This window comes from Chanodichthys erythropterus, chromosome 11 (genome assembly GCF_024489055.1).
Source record: "Chanodichthys erythropterus isolate Z2021 chromosome 11, ASM2448905v1, whole genome shotgun sequence".
Taxonomy (NCBI): domain Eukaryota; kingdom Metazoa; phylum Chordata; class Actinopteri; order Cypriniformes; family Xenocyprididae; genus Chanodichthys; species Chanodichthys erythropterus.
Genome location: NC_090231.1, coordinates 50,890,109 through 50,908,211, shown reverse-complemented (window position 1 = coordinate 50,908,211; position 18,103 = coordinate 50,890,109). Strand labels below are relative to the sequence as shown.

At 35.4% G+C, this 18,103-nt stretch overlaps 2 protein-coding genes and 1 long non-coding RNA gene across 3 annotated transcripts in view; 1 reads left to right on the top strand and 2 right to left on the bottom strand.

Moving 5' to 3' along the window:
• Positions 1-2,288, bottom strand: part of aco1 (aconitase 1, soluble) — a 21,977-nt gene extending 19,689 nt beyond the window's left edge. The window contains exon 1 of the mRNA XM_067399994.1: positions 2,166-2,288. The gene's annotated coding sequence lies outside the window, so the exon portion shown is untranslated. The remainder of the gene's footprint in view (positions 1-2,165) is intronic.
• LOC137030039 (uncharacterized) lies at positions 856-14,405 on the top strand. Its single transcript, XR_010896379.1, has 3 exons — positions 856-889; positions 8,663-8,764; positions 14,273-14,405. It is a non-coding gene; the product is annotated as an uncharacterized lncRNA (long non-coding RNA).
• Positions 7,528-18,103, bottom strand: LOC137030038 (leucine-rich melanocyte differentiation-associated protein). The gene is given in 6 exon segments (XM_067399995.1): positions 7,528-8,749; positions 10,275-10,352; positions 10,462-10,653; positions 14,278-14,523; positions 15,762-15,832; positions 17,680-18,103. Coding segments are annotated over 4 exon segments (627 nt in total). The 5' UTR covers positions 14,490-14,523; positions 15,762-15,832; positions 17,680-18,103; the 3' UTR covers positions 7,528-8,604.

Genomic DNA, 18,103 nt, shown 5'->3' with positions numbered 1-18,103 from the left:
AAGTTGTGTGAACTCAATTTCACTGTAGTAAGCTTAACTTGATTGAGTGATGATTGAGTTGAGTTGCAGCAGATTTCTAATTCCCAGCATGCTTTGCATCAGACTGTATAAATAAATGTTGTTATTTTGTGTGTTTTTAACATAGAGAGACATAAATTAGTGTTTAATATTGTGTCATGTTGGGATTCACAGGGGTTCTGTAATGTTAGTTTTGTAGGGTTACCACTGTGGTGAAGAGTAGAGCCTGTGATTAGGTTGAGGATGGGCTGCAAAAGTTTATATCGAGTTTATATCTTGCAATTCTGACTTTATAACTCGCAATTGTGAGAAAGTAAGTCAGAAAAAAGTCAGAATTCTGAGATAAAAACAGTATTTGCGACTTTTTATTTTTTTATTTAGTGGCGGAATTGGGCTTCCATATGACAGTCTCTTGGATAGTTATAATAGCATGTGCTATTTGCTATCTAACATTTAACCAAAATCTGAATGTTATGTACATAAACTGTATGTAATTACAAAATACTGTTGATGTTCATTTTTTTGAGGCAATATCATTTGGATTCAAAGAAAAAAGGCAGCCATTGAATATTCACTGTTAACTATTTCTGATTTTGCAGTTCATTCTATAGCAGAAAGCAGCAGTTCACAATCTAAGGATTTCAAAAACATTTAAACCTTAGAGGAAAAATTAGGGCAAGAGCCCTAGGGGTCCAACATGCTTCATCCCATCATGCTGCGTCATGTTAACAAGTTTAACTCGGTCCTCCTGGGATACGAGCAAGCAATGAGACCAAGTTGTACAGCCAGCAAAGTGGGTTTTTCCTACAATAATGGCAGCAGAATTGTGCAACACATCAAACAGAAGACAGGACACAACCGACCAAACAGGGTGAGCCACTAAACTCTTCAGCCACCCTAAGAGGGAAGGTAAATTTATGCTAAATGATAGAACAAAGCCATTACCATTATTTAAACTAGGGGTTTTCAATCTTTTAGATGCCACATGCCCCTGATTTATGATCATTCTCGTGAATCCATCCTAAAATTTATCACCCATCCCAAAATTTAAAAGGCACCTATAAAGTTTCTTGTTTAAAGACAATTTACAGTGAAAAATTTATATTATAAATATGTTTAAAATGCATGTGAAAAATATTTAGCTTCTATGAAGTTAAATTAAGTTTCTTCTACTCATTATTAGTATTTATTTTAAATTCATTACATATTAATTTTAACATATTAATATACATTTATATAAACACACACACACATGCATACATACATACACATACACATATTTACATATAATGTATATGCATGTATATGTGATTATTTATTCATTCATTCATTCATTTATCCACAGGCCCTTGTGGTGCCCAGTTTGAAAACCCCTAATTTAAACAGTTCGACTTGGCCAAGTTCACATCATGAGAAACATAATTCCTCCATAGCATTTTATATGTTTCTGTGATTTAGAAAGATAGGATACTTTAAGAATAAAACATATATAAATGCAAAATCACCCGCTTTAAGTTACTTCCATCATTAATCAGTATCTGCTGTCTCAAAGTGTGAGACTTAGTGCCAACTGCAAAGCATAACAGACTAAAGGAAACATAATCTGAGGTAATATCTGTACATTCCCACCCAGTCTTGTGACCAAAATGCCATTTTCTGTCTGTGTATTAGACTCTGGACTATGAAATGAGGCTGTGTTTTCCAGGGACTTGTTTAGAGAATGATTTACTGAAGATAGTAGTCCACGTTTTCCGTCTTTGATTGACATAACACGCAAGAAAAAAAAATATTAATGAACATTTGCACTAATTTTACATCACTAACTTCCCTATTAGCATGTGCAGTATCACTTATTTCATTGAGAACTGGCAGATAACTGATTAGCTAAGTTAACCAAATAAGAGCCAAAACTGCAAATATTCCCCACTCGATCTCTTCTAACATACAATCATTCAAGCTGTCACGGTAACTTCAGTTGCATCCTTTTAATATGCAAGAGCATTGTTATTAGCCTGACAGAAACAGTACAAACACTATGAACTCAAACCCTGAAAGCAATGAAATGAGACATGCCGACGAGAATATTGCATGAAGTTATGTTCACGAAGCACGATTTCACTGTGTAACAGTTTGATCAATCAGCTTACCTCGTAGTGTTAGAGTAGATTTGAGTCTTGCTGTCATTGAATGTTCGGCCTCTTTAACTCTACGAGCGGCTTTGGTGTTTTTACCGTAATTACTCTAAATTAGCAGCCTGCTTCACCTACTGTATCTGCTACACAATTGAAGACCTGTCATATTGTCATATATTATACACTTAAAGAATCACTACTTTATTAAATGTTAAAACGGTTGACCATAAAATACATTTACATTTATACACGATAAAAACGACATTTGACAGATAAAGACATTCAACAACCGTATGTCTATTACTTGTATTACGGTAATGATTCAGCGCTTCTGCGCCGGTTTCCTTACTGTTATGAATGTGTGGTAAAGGTCATATTTAGTTCATTGCTATTGTAATAAACACCACAAATCACATTTAACATCCGTTTTTATAGGCTACTTGCATAAATTAGTGAGACAGGTCTAGGCGATGTGCATGAACTCGGTACAAAAATAATTTGAGGTCTGATCCAGTTACAAAACATCCTGCATAGTGCATTAAATGATCTGAGGGGCAGTTTTCTTTCTTTAACCCTTTGATGCACAAGCTATGAAAACCCCTTCTAATGCGCAACATGGGTCAAAAATGACCCGTATTCATTTCCTATGTAATTTCAGTCATGACTAAGTGTTTCTTCGCTGAATCTTTGAAAGAAATGTATTTTGTCATTTATTTATTCCAGGTATTCCTTAAATATCTTGCTTTTGATTTTAACAAATCATTGTGTTTATTTTTTCTTTCTTTTTTTCATAAACAAACACAGGTTTTGTATTTCTACATCAATTTTACACACATGGGTCAAAAATTACCCATATAGAAACCTTTGCAAATTTTCGCAAGAAGGAACATATTTACTGCAGACAACTGTTCATCCGCCACACATTTCATGTCTCAACATGGCTGCTTTTGTATATTTGATGGATGAAAGACATATTATATTTCATATAGGCTGTATATTATATTTCATAATTTGTATTTTTTGTCATAAACCAATGCTACTGGTCACCTTTTACATCTATCAGTGTTCCTGAATAGTAACAGTCTTGAACAAGGTTTCTGTCCAACAGTGAAAATATATAATAAGTGTATCGATCAACAGTGATTTTGAATTTCTTTATCTAGAGTGTTAATGGCTGGTCCTCAACAGAACTGAGGTGGATGATGACAGCACTGTAAAAAAAGCTGAAAGTGTACTTTGCGAACAGTCAAACGCAATTTAAATGTGTATGTGCAGGGTTGCACATACACAGTTACAGAAATCCGGCGGAAATTATAAAAAGTTACAAAAATCTGTATGCTGACCCTCACGTACACATAAAAAGTGAAGTATACGTTGGCCTTTAGAAAGGTAATGACACACACATTCAAAAAAATTCATTCAAAAAGAAAGGAAAAATTTAAATAAGGATTTGGTTATTGAGTAATAGATGGAATAATGAATGATAAAATTAATTTATTGTAATATATGCGATATAGAAAATAACTAATTCGGGTCACTTTTGACTCATGTTGTATTTGTCCAAAACTGTTACATTTCAGGAACGCTGACAGACATAAAGGATGACCAATTGCATTTATTTATGACAAAAAATTAAAAATTATGAAATATATAGCCTAATATATTAAATATAATAAGACTTACATCCATCAAATATACAAAAGTAGCCTTGTTAAGATGTAAAATGTGTGGCAGATGAACAGTTGAACAGTCTGCAGTAAATATGTTCTTACTTGCAAAAATTTGCAAATCTTAAAGATTTCTATATGGGTCATTTTTGACCCATGTGTGTAAAATTGATGTAGAAACTGTGTTTGTTTATAAAGTAAGAAAGAAAAATAAACATAATTATTTGTAGAAAATCAAAAACAAGATATTTAAGTAATACCTGAAATAAATAAATGATAAAATAAATTTCTTTCAAAGATTCAGCGAAGAAACACTCAGTCATGACTGAAATTACATAGGAAATGAATACGGGTCATTAAAAAAGTAAGAAAGAAAAAATTCAAATGAGGATTTGTGATGATCAAAAACAAGTTAATTGAGGAATACCTGGAATACTGAATGATTAAAATAATTTCTTGCAAAAATATAGAAAATAAAAACTCAGCCGGGTCATTTTTGACCCATGTTGTGCATCAAAGGGTTAAAAAAAAAAACATACTCTACATGAAGATGCTAAAACATCACAACAGAGATAAACAGGCCTATAGTAGCCTACATGTGGTTCTACAAAGGCTGCTGAGCCTACAAGCGATTTTTATTTGCTATCAATAATCTGCTTTAGCTGCAGTTATATCAAAGCAATAAACTAGACTGTGCATATTTTATTGATTTACTGCTTTAAATATAATAGTTTCACCATCATAGTTCATTAATCCTTGCCATAAGCTGTTCAGGCTTGCTTTGCAACTTGTCACATTAAAGTCAGCACTAAAGGGAAGATTGGCTTCTTGATCAGGAAAAAAAATGTAGGACGGGACTTCATTTTGTCCATGGGGAACTAATTTGATGGTTGTGGTTTGCTGTTGGTGGATCTCATGTGAGTGACAGGTTGTCCCGCCCTCATGCCCGTAAACACATCATCAGAGAAGAGATATCAATCGCTGCAGGAGGGAGAGGAATTTTGCAGTAAAATATACAAAAAACAAGTTGTTCACTTGAGTACTTACAATATGCCAAATGTTTGCAACTATCTGTAAACCATGAGAAAATTGCAATTTTAACCAAGGCTCCGGGAAAAAAAGATGGACGACGCGACACCGCTTCCTTCCATTGTATTGAACTGAAGCCAAAATGGGCAGATGAATGGGCGCTGACACGTTACGCAATACGTCAAAAAAAAAGTTTGGAGCCTGGGCATGCGCAGAAGGAATCGTCAGTTGAGCCGGAGGCGGAGTCGCGATATCAAACTTCCACCCAGACGACTCCGTCATCATTCATGTATTTTAAATAGACTATAAAAATTATACACAATTTAAAATTCTACCTATAAAATAATAGGCTATTCTGTTTCTAGAGCAATAATATTTTTGAAACAGCAAATTCAGTAGATAAAATCAATATAATATGCCACTAGAAACAACTCTAAATCGTCAGAAACGGTCCTGCCATTTTAAATCAAGTTCAACTAACGTTACAGGAGATCGATTGCTGTAATTAGAGTAAGCTATCATTAGTTTTGTCCTGCTTATTATTATTTTATACCCATAAAAATAAGTAAACTGCCAGATAACGATCACCTGCTTTTTTCCCCGTCATGGCTAACGTTAGGCGTGTTATCTGAACTAATAACATTTATTAATTAGCTTATTACGCCCATATTTAATGTTACAGAAAAAGGTTCAGTGATCCGTCAGATCCTGTAGGTCGGTTAGTACAGTTTACTGCTGAACAACTCATTTTGTTGGTGTTAAATAACAAAGAAATCGAAAATTAATAGTTAATACATCTTCAATCTCCCCTCAAAGCTCCGACAGTCCTCAGACAAGCTGTCAATCAACTTCGATTCATGACGACACGCCCCGTTTTTATAGCATCAAATTGCTAGCTAAAATCTAAATCATCACAAAAACGAACAATTGAGTATATATCAGTGTGATAACAACTACCTTAAATGACCAAAACCATCTTTCAGAAAGTTTTATTTGAAGCAGAATTTATTTTTAAGTTTTCACTGAAGTCTCATTCGACTGCATTGAGAGGGCGGGGTTTATGACCTGTACTGCATCCAGCCTCCAGGGGGCGATCAAAAAGCCCGCAGCTTCACTTTTCAGGACGTACGAGACACACCAGTCCGGGACGTTGTCAGGAGTCGCCTGTAAATTGCGTCATACCCGCGCGGCGCTAACCTCAGTTTCCGGTTTTATTTTGTAGAAACCATGGAAACACCAAAGACGCTTTAATATATTACATGTTTTAATAGACAAGTGAACAACTGTTTTGATATATTAATAGACAGAAAACTTATTGTTGTTTTAAAGCTCAACACGTTTAATCTTTTTGTTTTAATCTAATTTTCTTGATTTTTGGCAAGTATCATGCTTTACCATGCCTCAGAGAAAAACACTATTTTGTGAAGTAGCTAACATAGCATATTCAGATGCAGCTTTATTTGTTGTAACAGTAATACAGAATTTTCTCCATTATAGAATATGTTTTAAAATTAATTGCATGCCATTTATCAACACAAGCCATCCAGCATTTAATATGATATTCTAAAATCAATCTAGTTTACTGGATTGATTTTAGAATTATGTGCACAGAAAAATATATAATACTGCAATAAAAAACAAGAAATGTCAATTTGAATTCATTTTGACTTTAATAGTTTAATAATAATTACATTCTATTCTTCCATGTAATATAGTTACCCTAACCGTAAGCTTGTCAAATTAATATAGAATTCAAATTATGTGCAGTATTTACAGTGGCTTTGAATGAGGCTCATTCAATCAGATTTTTCTCTTTTAGTATAATATTAAAACATCTTTCCTGATAAAAAAAAATAAGAAATGTGTCAGTTGCTTCAAAGATTTATTAAGTTTGAGTTACTCTTACAAGTATTAAAAACTCATTATTATCAGATAATTACTGTTGATCAAAGCAAAAAAAGGCAGTAAAAATATTTCCAATGCCATTTCATATTTATTTGTTGTGGCTTCAAATCCAAGTTTAAATGTGAAGTGAAGCTTTACCTATTAGTACAGGTAATACCATGGATTCGAGCCCATTCTAAATCTGTTTTTACTTCTTTCATAGCTTGTCTGTAACAAAAGTTATGGTTATGTGAAGTCGGCTGATCGCTCTGATTTTCAGAAACGGAATTCTGAGAAAAACAGGTTTAAAAAACGGTAAAACCCTTTTTTCGCATAGACATGAAAATGCACTATCCAAACATAAATGATTAAAATTCTAGAATGCTTTGGAATATAGACATATTATTGGTGTTGTTTTAAAGAAGACACTTTTCAGATTATTGTAGAAGTCAAATAAATTATGAAAGTGAAAAAAAAGTTATAGAAGTTTAAGTTTATGAAAATGTAAAAATATAATTGTTTATATTTTTAATAATATATTACAAAGCATGTTTCACTCTAAAACTGCAAGAAAATAAAAGCCAAAAATGTCAACATTCGAAATTTTAGGTCGAATGTTTAAAAAATGAGCTTTCAGTAAGATTTTGTTTGCGCGCAGTACCAAACTTTTTCACTAGATGACACCCAAGCTCCATATCTGGGCACCTCCATTTATTTGAGTGATCTGAACCATATATATTCCATATTTTCATACATTTTATGAAGTAGACATCCTATTCAGAAGTAGTAATGGCAGTTTGGCAGAATTTGATTTCAATTCAACCTCTCATAAACACATAATTAGAACATGTGTGTTCATTATAGCTCGTTGTTCTCTTGTGCTCCGCCTTCTCACGATAACATTGTATTAGAAAAAAATCTTTGCATGTCATAGTTTATACAGGACTGGCAAGAAATTTGCATTAATACACCTTCATTCTACATGCTATGTGGTTTATTTTGATAGGTGAACTGTCCTTGTATTTGTTAAGATATTTTTGATGAAATCCGATAGCTCAGTGAGGCCTGCATTGCCAGCAAGAAAATTAACACTTTCCGATGCCCAGAAAGCTACTAAAAACTTATTTAAAACAGTTCATGTGACTACAGTGGTTGAACCTTAATATTATAAAGCGACGAGAATCAAGATTCGAAACAAATAATGCGTAAGCTTCGAAGCTTCATGAAGCAGCGTTTTGAAAATCGCCCATCACCAGATATTGTGGAATAAAGTCGCTATTTTGTTATTTTTGGCTCACAAAAAGTATTCTCGTCACTTTATAATATTAAGGTTGAACCATTGTAGTCACATGAACTGATTTAAATATGTTTTTAGTAGCTTTCTGGGCATCTGAAAAAGGGAAAGGCCTCACTGAGCCATCGGATTTGATCAAAAATATCTTAATTTGTGTTCTGAAGATGAATAAAGGTCTTACAGGTGTGGAACGACATGAGGGTGAGTAATTAATGACAGAATTTTCATTTTTGGGTGAACTAACCCTTTAAACAGTAACGTTAGAGAAAGACAGCCTTGCCACTATATATTGCTATTTTTCTGCACTTAACAGGCAAATTTTGCCAAGATATTTTCAGAGATGATAGACAAGATGAAAAAAAAAGACATTCAACCTATTTTTTGACTACTGAAAACGTTCAATCGTGACATCCAACGGGTTTCTCCAGATTGCATCACAAATATGATCTGGTGGATGACTTAGTTCACTTCCTGTCAACAGGCTTTGAAGCTCATGAAGTCTGGAATGACTGCTTGGATTGTTGTGGGATAGTAAGTCATCCAGCCCTGAAAAGCGTGTGATATGATTAACAGTTCTCTGTTAGCGATGAAGCTCCTTCCTCCTGCTGCGGCCTTCTCTGATTCTCTGCATCCTGTAGGTCTTTCGGGCCAGTTCACGCTCTTTTTCCTGCACCTCTGTGTCATCCAGCACCTCTAGACTGGGTATCTGACTGATCACATACTGCCTGTCATAGAGAAATGTAAGTATATAGTAGCTAGTATGGACAGATTTTTCAGATTGTATGTTAAACTTACTGGCACAAATACTAAGTTATACCACTGAAATCTGCTTAAGCAAAATATGACCACTAGATGGTAGTATACCCTTGTGAAAAAGAAGTGTGCTTAATTGAATGTGCACTTGTAGTGTACTTCAAATCTTAAAAGTATATTATCAAAAATGGTACTTGCTGATATAATAAAACAAACAAACATAATTTACCACTTTATTTACAAAATATTCATTTCCAACACACAACAATGTCTTGCTTTCATGTCAACACAACATGCATATGTCGTGTTGCTCACTTGAATGTGCATTGTAGCATTATGTCAGTTGGATTTTGTAAATAAAATGGTACAATTTTGTAGATAAACTGGTTTTACAGGTTTGGAATGACATGAGTATGTAATTAAAGGTGCAATATGTAAGAATTTTGCAGTAAAATATCCCAAAACCACTAGGCCATGTGTTATACATTTTGTTCACTTGAGCACTTACAATATCCCAAATGTTTGCAACTATTTGTAAATCCTTAGAAAATTGTAATTTTAACCAAGGCTCCGGGACGTGTGAGGAGTTGCCTGTCAATTGCGTCATACCCGCGTTACCCTCGGTTTCCGGTTTCATTTTGTAGAAACCATGGAAACACCAATGATGCTTTAATATATTACACGTTTTAATAGGCAAGTGAACAACTGTTTTGATATATTTATAGACAGAAAATGAATTATTATTCTATAGCTCAACACGTCTTATTGTTTAAATCTTATTTTCTTGATTTTTTTGCGAGTACCATGCTTTACCATGCCTCAGAGAAAAACACTATTTTTTGAAGCAGCTAACATAGCATAATCAGATGCAGCTTTATTTTTATTTTTATATTCTAAAATCGATCTAGTTTACTGCAGTCTGTAGCAAGTGTCTCACAGCAGCCACCGAGCGAACGCACAGAGTAACGTTATAACATAATTTTCAACACATTCAAATGTATCTAATATGATAAACAGAACTGCGTTACCTCATACTCATGACCGGAAAAACGGAAGCAGCGCCGGCAACTGTGTCATAATAAAAGTCCCGCTGCTCGTGAGGCGTGTGTTGCGCAATCGCTCCAGCGGCCTCGATCAGCTCCCACAACACTCAATCCTGCTCTGCTTCATACTACAGTAACGTTAATAATCACATCCATTAACATGATTTCTTCCCGAGTCCTATCCCTATTCTTTTCCACCGGCTGTTAAGGTGAAGACCACATGTCCCAAGATTCCGCTCTCAAACTTGGCGTCATCAAGCTAACGTTACGCCTTTGTTTTGAATAGACCTCTAGCGACCTTTAGTGGACAGAAAATATTAGTATCGTCTGTTAAAGTAATAATAACTATTTTTAAAAAAAAAGAAAAAAGTGTGCTTTAAAAACAGATCAAAAAGTACAGGCTGAATGTTTACTATACAAGCAGATTTCAAACATCAGTTCCTCTCATGCTTACCTGTAATCAATATACTGTGTGAGACTGCCTCCATTAAAGTAACTGGGTGCTGCTTCATTGTTCATCATACTAAGAATTCTACAATGAAACCAAAGAGGTAAATCACTTGAAATGTATTTAAAAAAAAAAAAAAAAAAAAAAAAACATTATTATGTCTACTGAGTTAATGCATAATGGGTGAACTCACTTGATATTTGGGAACTTGCAGCAGATCTCTTCCACAATAATGGGCAGGTTGCTGATTTTGTTCTTGTTGATCCACAAGGTGGTGAGGCTGGGCATGTAGGGGAATTTGACATGTGCGTTGTAGTTGTTGCAATCCAGGATGAGTGTGCTGAGCTTCTCCAAACCCCCCAAAAGAGCAGGGTTCCGTTAACAGCTCGGTTAAGGGCAATCATTTGAAAAGTTTGTGTGTGTTCTTGTTGAAAAGGCTTTTTTCTAGTGCACTCTTAAAAATGAAGGCTCCAAAAGGGGGGTTTCGCAGCAATGCCATAAAGAACCATTTTTGGTTCCTCAAAGAACCTTTCAGTGAACAGATCTTAAAGGGTTAGTTCACCCAAAAATGAAAATTCTGTCATTTATTACTCACCCTCATGTTGTTCCACACCTGTAAGACCTTCATTCATCTTCAGAACACAAATTAAGATATTTTTGATTAAATCTGATGGCTCAGTGAGGCCTGCATAGACAGCACTGGTACTTCCTCTCTCAAGATCCATAAAGGTACTAAAACATATTTAAATCAGTTCATGTGAGTTCAGTGGTTATATCTTAATATTATAAAGCGATGAGAATATTTTTTGTGCGCCAAAAAAAAAAAAAAGGATTTTTGAACAATATCTAGTGATGGCCGATTTCAAAACACTGCTTCAGAGCGTTATGAATCTTTTGAGTCGAATCAGTGATTTGGATCGTGTGTCAAACGGTGTCAAAACTGCTGAAATCACATGACTTTGGGACTCCGATTCACTGATTCGTTTCGTAAAGCTCCGAAGCTTCATGAAGCAGTGTTTTGAAATCGGCCATCACTAGATATTGTTAAAAAGTCGTTATTTTGTTTTTTTGGCGCACAAAAAATATTCTCATCGCTTTATAATATTAAGGTAGAACCACTGTACTCACATGAACTGATTTAAATATGTTTTTATTACCTTTATGGATCTTGAGAGAGGAAATGTCATTGCTGTCTATGCAGGCCTCGCTGAACCATCGGATTTCAACAAAAATATCTTAATTTGTGTTCCGAAGATGAACGAAGGTCTTACAGGTGTGGAACGACATGAGGGTGAGCAATAAATGACATTATTTTCATTATTTTTTGGGTGAACTAACTCTTTAAAATGACCTATTTTTGTCTTATATAAAGAACATTTTAATAATCTGAATTAAACTATATTTTCTATCTGAATTAAACTATATTTTTGCTATAAAGAACCTTTTTTGCAATTGAGGTTCTATGGAGAAGCCAGAGATGCCTATTTATTTTTTTAACCCAACAAAGCAATATTTGAAACAAATTTTTTAGGCCTCTAAATGATCAACATGATCAAAACTTTGCTGAAAAAATTTGCTGCACACAACCTACTACATACCTTCTAGCGTTTGATTGATAGTTCATCATTTTTAGCAGGTAAAAGACCTTTTAGTGTAACTGTAAAAACATCCCCCTTCAGGTCATGATTCGCAAGTCTTTTTGCTGTGAAATCTTTACTGATTTTAAAGTAAAAGTAACAATAACTTTTATATTGTTAGTAATATTTCAGGATTAAAATTTACTGACTGAAGCAACTTAGGTTTACTTGATCATCAATACATGCATCATTTTTTTTAAGTTAAAATGTGAGTATTAAATATGATACATTAGGCTTTTGAAGAACAATTAGTTAGCATTATATCCCCCCCCCCCCCCCCACACACACACACAAACTATAAAAATAATACAGTTTTGATCAGAAAAATTAAGCATTTAAATATAATCTTTTATTGAGATATATAGAGTAACAACTAATATTTATATACATTTTATGTTAGTAAAGATCTAATTTATTTACAGTCAAACAAAAATGTATTCAGACACCTTGAACATTTCATTCATTATTACAGTTTATAGTAATAAAATATGACAGAATCTCAGAGTTAAACTGTGTCAGAAAAATTAATCTTAATTATGTCAGATAACAATTTAGCAAAACATGGTCAGGTCAAAGTGTCTGAATAATTTTTGGTTCCAAATTTTAATCAATTTTACTGGTAGTCCACTGTATGAAGAACTTTTGGTTATAATATGTCACAGTTAACTTTATTTTGTTATCTTCACTTATAGTGTCCTACACTTATAGTGTATCTAATATGATGTACTCAACAAAACAAACACTGTAAATTTTTTTAGATTTTGTTTAAAATTGTAATTAAAGGTACAATTTGTGATATTTTTTTCCGCTAGAGGTCGCTAGAAGCCTATTCAAAACAAAGGCGTAGTTTGATGACGCCAAGTTTTAGAGCGGAAACTTGGGACATGTGGTCTCCGTCTCAACGGACGGTGCAAAAGAATAGGGATTGGAGTCTGGAAGAACTCATGTTCGTGGATGCGAGTATTAACGTTACTGTAGTATGAAGCAGAGCAGGACCGAGTGTTGCGGGAGCTGAACGAGGAGCTGGAGCGATTGATCAACACACGCCTCACGAGCAGCGGGACTTTTATTATGACACAGTCGCAGGCGCCGCTTCCGCTTTTCCGGTCATGAGTTTACGGGAGCTGTCCTTGTCGACAGAACCAGCGGCAGATGGTAAACAGTAATTATGTTCCATAAATAAGTAACACAATCCACCATAAAACGTGCAAGAACTAAATAAGGAACTGCTTGAAGCAAGCTAGTGGTTTGCTGGACGCTAGACTCTACTTCCGCATTTGTCCACGGCACTGTTGTCATGTGGTTTCTACGTCAGTAAAGGCGGTAACAAAGGTAACCGACGTCAATAGGCTTGTTCGACTTGATGCAGCGCCGCAAAGACCGATCGGCGGCTGACTTGAAGCAGTGCATGCCGGTAAGAAATGTTGTCCGACTTGAGACAGCGCTGACGTCATGTGACTGTGACGTATGGCTTTAAAGTACCGCGAGAGTGATACGAGATCAGCCGCCCGAGTCAGCCCGCGCAGCTTCTGAAGAGGAGCTGCACGAGCTGTGATGACGACACAGCTGTTTCACGATTGGCCGGATTCACCGCATGACAACGATCACGTGAGTTTCGTGTTTATTTTCACGCCTTCAGTTCCACAAATGCTTACAAATCTGTATTTTTAAAACAGTTAAAGCTCTTTTCATGAAGTCACGATGTTATATTGTGTCATGTTTATCAAAATAAAACTGATAAAAACGTAGACCCCACTATATTGGCATTTAAATAATACATGCTTATGTTGAACTTTATTCTTGTAAAAACAGACACTGTAAGCAGTACATAAAGTATTGAATGAAAATGTCTCTGAAACATCAGTGTATTAGTCAAATATTGCATTTATTTCACTTCAGCTGTGATAAAGTATGCAAACGCAGCGCGAGCGTCACTACGGGAAGCAGAAAGTGTCCGACTTCACGTCTCCGTTTTCAGCTCCTCCCCGCCTGCACGCGGCTAATCTCGCCGATCGGTTACATCCAGCCGCAGCCGATGTCGAACACACCTAATGACTCCCCGTGTCACTGTTTAGAATGGGAATTTTCTCATGATTTACAAGTAGTTGAAAACATTAGATATATTGTTAGTTATCAGTATTTATAACACTAGCCTAGTGGTTTTTGGATATTTTACTGCAAAAACTTTACATATTGTACCTTTAAATAGCTTGTAAAAATAGCTTTACATGGTTAATATTCCAATTTTGCATTCTGTGAAGAAAAAAAAACTCTATGCCCTAGTGAATATAACCAGCATATTTACATTAGAAAACCTTATAATGTTAGTAAGACTTTAAACATGACCAGATATCTGATTCCCAAAAGGATACTCATCCAGCAAGTTGTAACTGAGGTCCAGAACCTCCAGAGTGTCCTGTTGCTGAAGGATGGTGTCATAGGGAATCTCCAAGAGGCCCTGGTAGGCAAAAGAGAGCCTCTGAGGACCCACCACCACAGCAGGACTACCAGGGGTCGGGGGCCCGGCCTCCATGTCACTGCTCTCACACTCTTCAATGCGGTCGGCAGCCCACCACCACGGCATCAGGACACATAATGAGCGGATCAGCTTCTTAACACTGTAAAAATATGTTTTGTTAATGTTATTTTTTCAGTTATTTTTGTAGATATATTTGGTAGCTTATGCCAAGAAGTCTGTGTACATTTTATGCTATAAAAATAGATTTTTTCGAAATCGTAAATAATTATCGGAGTACTGTACATTTTACAACAAAATACTGTTTCAGTCTTTCTATTTCAAAATGACATGTTTTACATTCTTAAAGGGATAGTTCACCCAAAAATAAAAATTCTGTAATCATTTAATCACCCTCAAGTTGTTCTAAATTTGTATGAGTTTCTTGCTTCTCCTGAACACAATATATACATATATTTGGTAACCAAATGTTGGTAACCAAACAGTTTCTGGTCTAAATTGACTTCCATAGGATTTTTTTTTTTCTTTCATACTATGGAAGTCAATGGGGACCAGCAACTGTTTGGTTACCAACATTCTTCAAAATGTCTTATTTTGTGTTCAGCAGAAGAAAGAAACTATACAGATTTAGAACAACTTGAGGATGAGTTTTCATTTTTATTTCAACTATCCCTTTAAAAATAAAGGGTTTTTATTTGCCTCTCAGGTGCATGAAGATAGTTTAAGATCCATGGAAACTTCTACCGCTTAAACTGTGTGACAGTCCAAAAAATCAAAATAGGCCAAGATTTAGTATTATAAAATGTGACAAAAAAACAAAAAAAAAACCCTGATCCGCAGATGTGAAGTCATCTTCAAAAAAATAAAACTAGCCAATTCCTATCAAATCTTATATAATTAGATGCTTAGAACAAATTGAAATACATGATGGCCAAATAAAGCACAGACAAAACACCAATGACATTGAATGAATAATTTAATGTGAAGTTACTCTTTAAAAATTTGGAGAACAGAAACTAATCAGAAACTAACTGTATGCATCATTCATCAGAATTTCCCCAAAACACAGATGCAAAAATCCCTTCTGCTACAAAGGATCAAAGATGAAGATATTTGGATAGCCCAAATAACCTTTCAGTGAATAGTTCTTAAAAGAAACTTTTTTTTTTCTTGAGAAGAACATTTTAAAAATGTAAAGAACCTTTTTCCAATATGAAGAAGCTTTTTTGGAATGGAAAGGTTCCATGGATGTTAAAGGTTCTTCATGGAACCAGAGATGTCAATAAACCTCTACTGTTAATAGTGGTAAGTAACATTTTTTCATACAGTCACAAGAGTTCTGCATTTGGAATTCCTATAGGTCAGAAGCTTAATACTTACCAGGGTTAGCAGCTCTCCAGTAGTGTCTGTACTGAAGTGGTGAGTGAGTGCGTGTGTGCATACGTTCCTTTCTGCACAAATAAAATACCTTCTTTCATGGCTGGAAATGGGATCACAAGATGGGATAATCACATTGCCTGTTAACCCTTTCCTTATGGGGTTTACATGAACGTCACAAAAGTGTCTAAAATAGGTCAGCAGCTTTTATGAATCAGCTGATTCTAAAAGGTGTGCCAGTTTTTAACTCATAGCTGACTCTTTTCACCATGAATGATTTGTGTAGCATGGCCTGAGAATGAATTCTTGAACAGTTTATGACCTTGTAGTTGTTTTACAACTACAACGAATTTATTTTACAAACAGTTAGATGGATCTGAAACAGTACAGATAATAAATATCTAACAGTACCAGGTTTTAGGAGAAAAAGTTGTATATAGGCTTGACATTAAAACTTACCAAATGCACATATGAGCCATTTTGGCAGGTTGAATTTTATATTATATACCTTAATTTATATGATTTTATGTATAATATATATTATATATTTGAAATATAATATATACCTTGCTGTAACAGGGCTTGTAACAGCAACAGTATTGACAAACAATCGAAGCATTTGTGTAAAAAAAAAATGCAACAAGTTATGAAGTAAAATATCTAGCTTCCGAAAATGTGAAACTCTAGCAGTTAAAAACGCTTACACTACATCCTACGCCTTCCCAATTCAACTTACGGAAAAAGCGTAACCGACGCAATGCCAGTTTACACTTTCTTCGTAACTTGAATACAGAAGGCGGTCTGGCAGAAGCTATTTTACTTCATAATTTGTTAAATATGGTTATTTTTTTACACAAACGCATCACTTCGCTTCAGAAGGTGAATGTGGATGGATGCACTTTCTTCAGCTTCATACTCGCTGATCTCGCTCACTGCCATTATAAAGCTCGGATGCGTCAGGATATATATATATATATATATATATATATATATATATATATATATATATTTCTCTGAGTAAAGCTTGGGATAATTTTCATTTGAAAGTGAACTCATCCTTTAAAGTGACAGCAGCTTAATAAACCTCCTGCCAAATTATAAGATAATATTAAAAATATCTATATGGCAGTTTTCCCCCATGGTATCAATTTCAAAATTGTGGCCAGGGAAAATGCTGAGTGCCTATAACTTTGGAAAATCACTAGCCACAGTGGCTGGTGAACAAAAAAAATGATGTCAAGCCTTGTGTATACACTATATTGCCAAAAGTATTGGGACACCCCTCCAAATCATTGAATTCAGGTGTTCCAATCACTTCCATGGCCACAGGTGTATAAAATCAAGCACCTAGGCATGCAGACTGCTTCTACAAACATTTGTGAAAGAATGGGTTGCTCTCAGGAGCTCAGTGAATTTAAGCGTGATACTGTGATAGGTTGCCACCTGTGCAATAAGTCCATTCATGAAATTTCCTCACTACTAAATATTCCACTGTCAACTGTTAGCGGTATCATAACAAAGTGGAAGCAATTGGGAACAACAGCAACTCAGCCTACTTTCTGCAGAGTCAATAGCTACAGACCTCCAAACTTCGTGTGTCCTTCAGATTAGCTCAAGAACAGTGTGTAGAGAGCTTCATGGAATGGGTTTCCATGGCCGAGCAGCTGCATCCTTAGCCTTATCACCAAGTGCAATGCAAAGTGTTGGATGCAGTGGTGTAAAACACAGCATCACTAGACTCTAGAGCAGTGGAGATGTGCTCTCTGGAGTGACAAATCACGCTTCTCTGTCTGGCAGTCCGATAAACGAGTCTGGGTTTGGCGGTTGCCAGGAGAACGGTTCTTTCCTGACTGCATTGTGCCAAGTGTAATGTTTGGTGGAGGGGGGATTATGGTGTGGGGTTGTTTGGCAGCAAACTCACCAGATGGGTTTGGTGCACATATGGATAAAAAGTACCCCATGCCCACGGTTAAATATACTACTGGATCTTTAATGTTGTGGGCCTATTTTTCTGCTGGAGGTCCTGGACATCTTGTTCAGATACATGGTGTCATGGATTCTGTCAAATACCAACAGATAAAAAATCAAAACCTGACCGCTTCTGCTAATCCAATAATGGGCCGTGGTTGGATTGTCCATCAGGACAATGATCCAAAACAAACATCAAAACCAACACAAAAATGTGTCACTGAGCACGAAATGAAGCTTCTGCCATGGCCATCCCAGTCCTCTGACATGAACCCTAAAGAAAATGAGTGAAAGCAGTCAGTAAAAGATCATAAACAACATTTTAAAAATGTCTGTAAAATACGCTGTCTGTAAAGTCGCTGCACTGAATATACCCT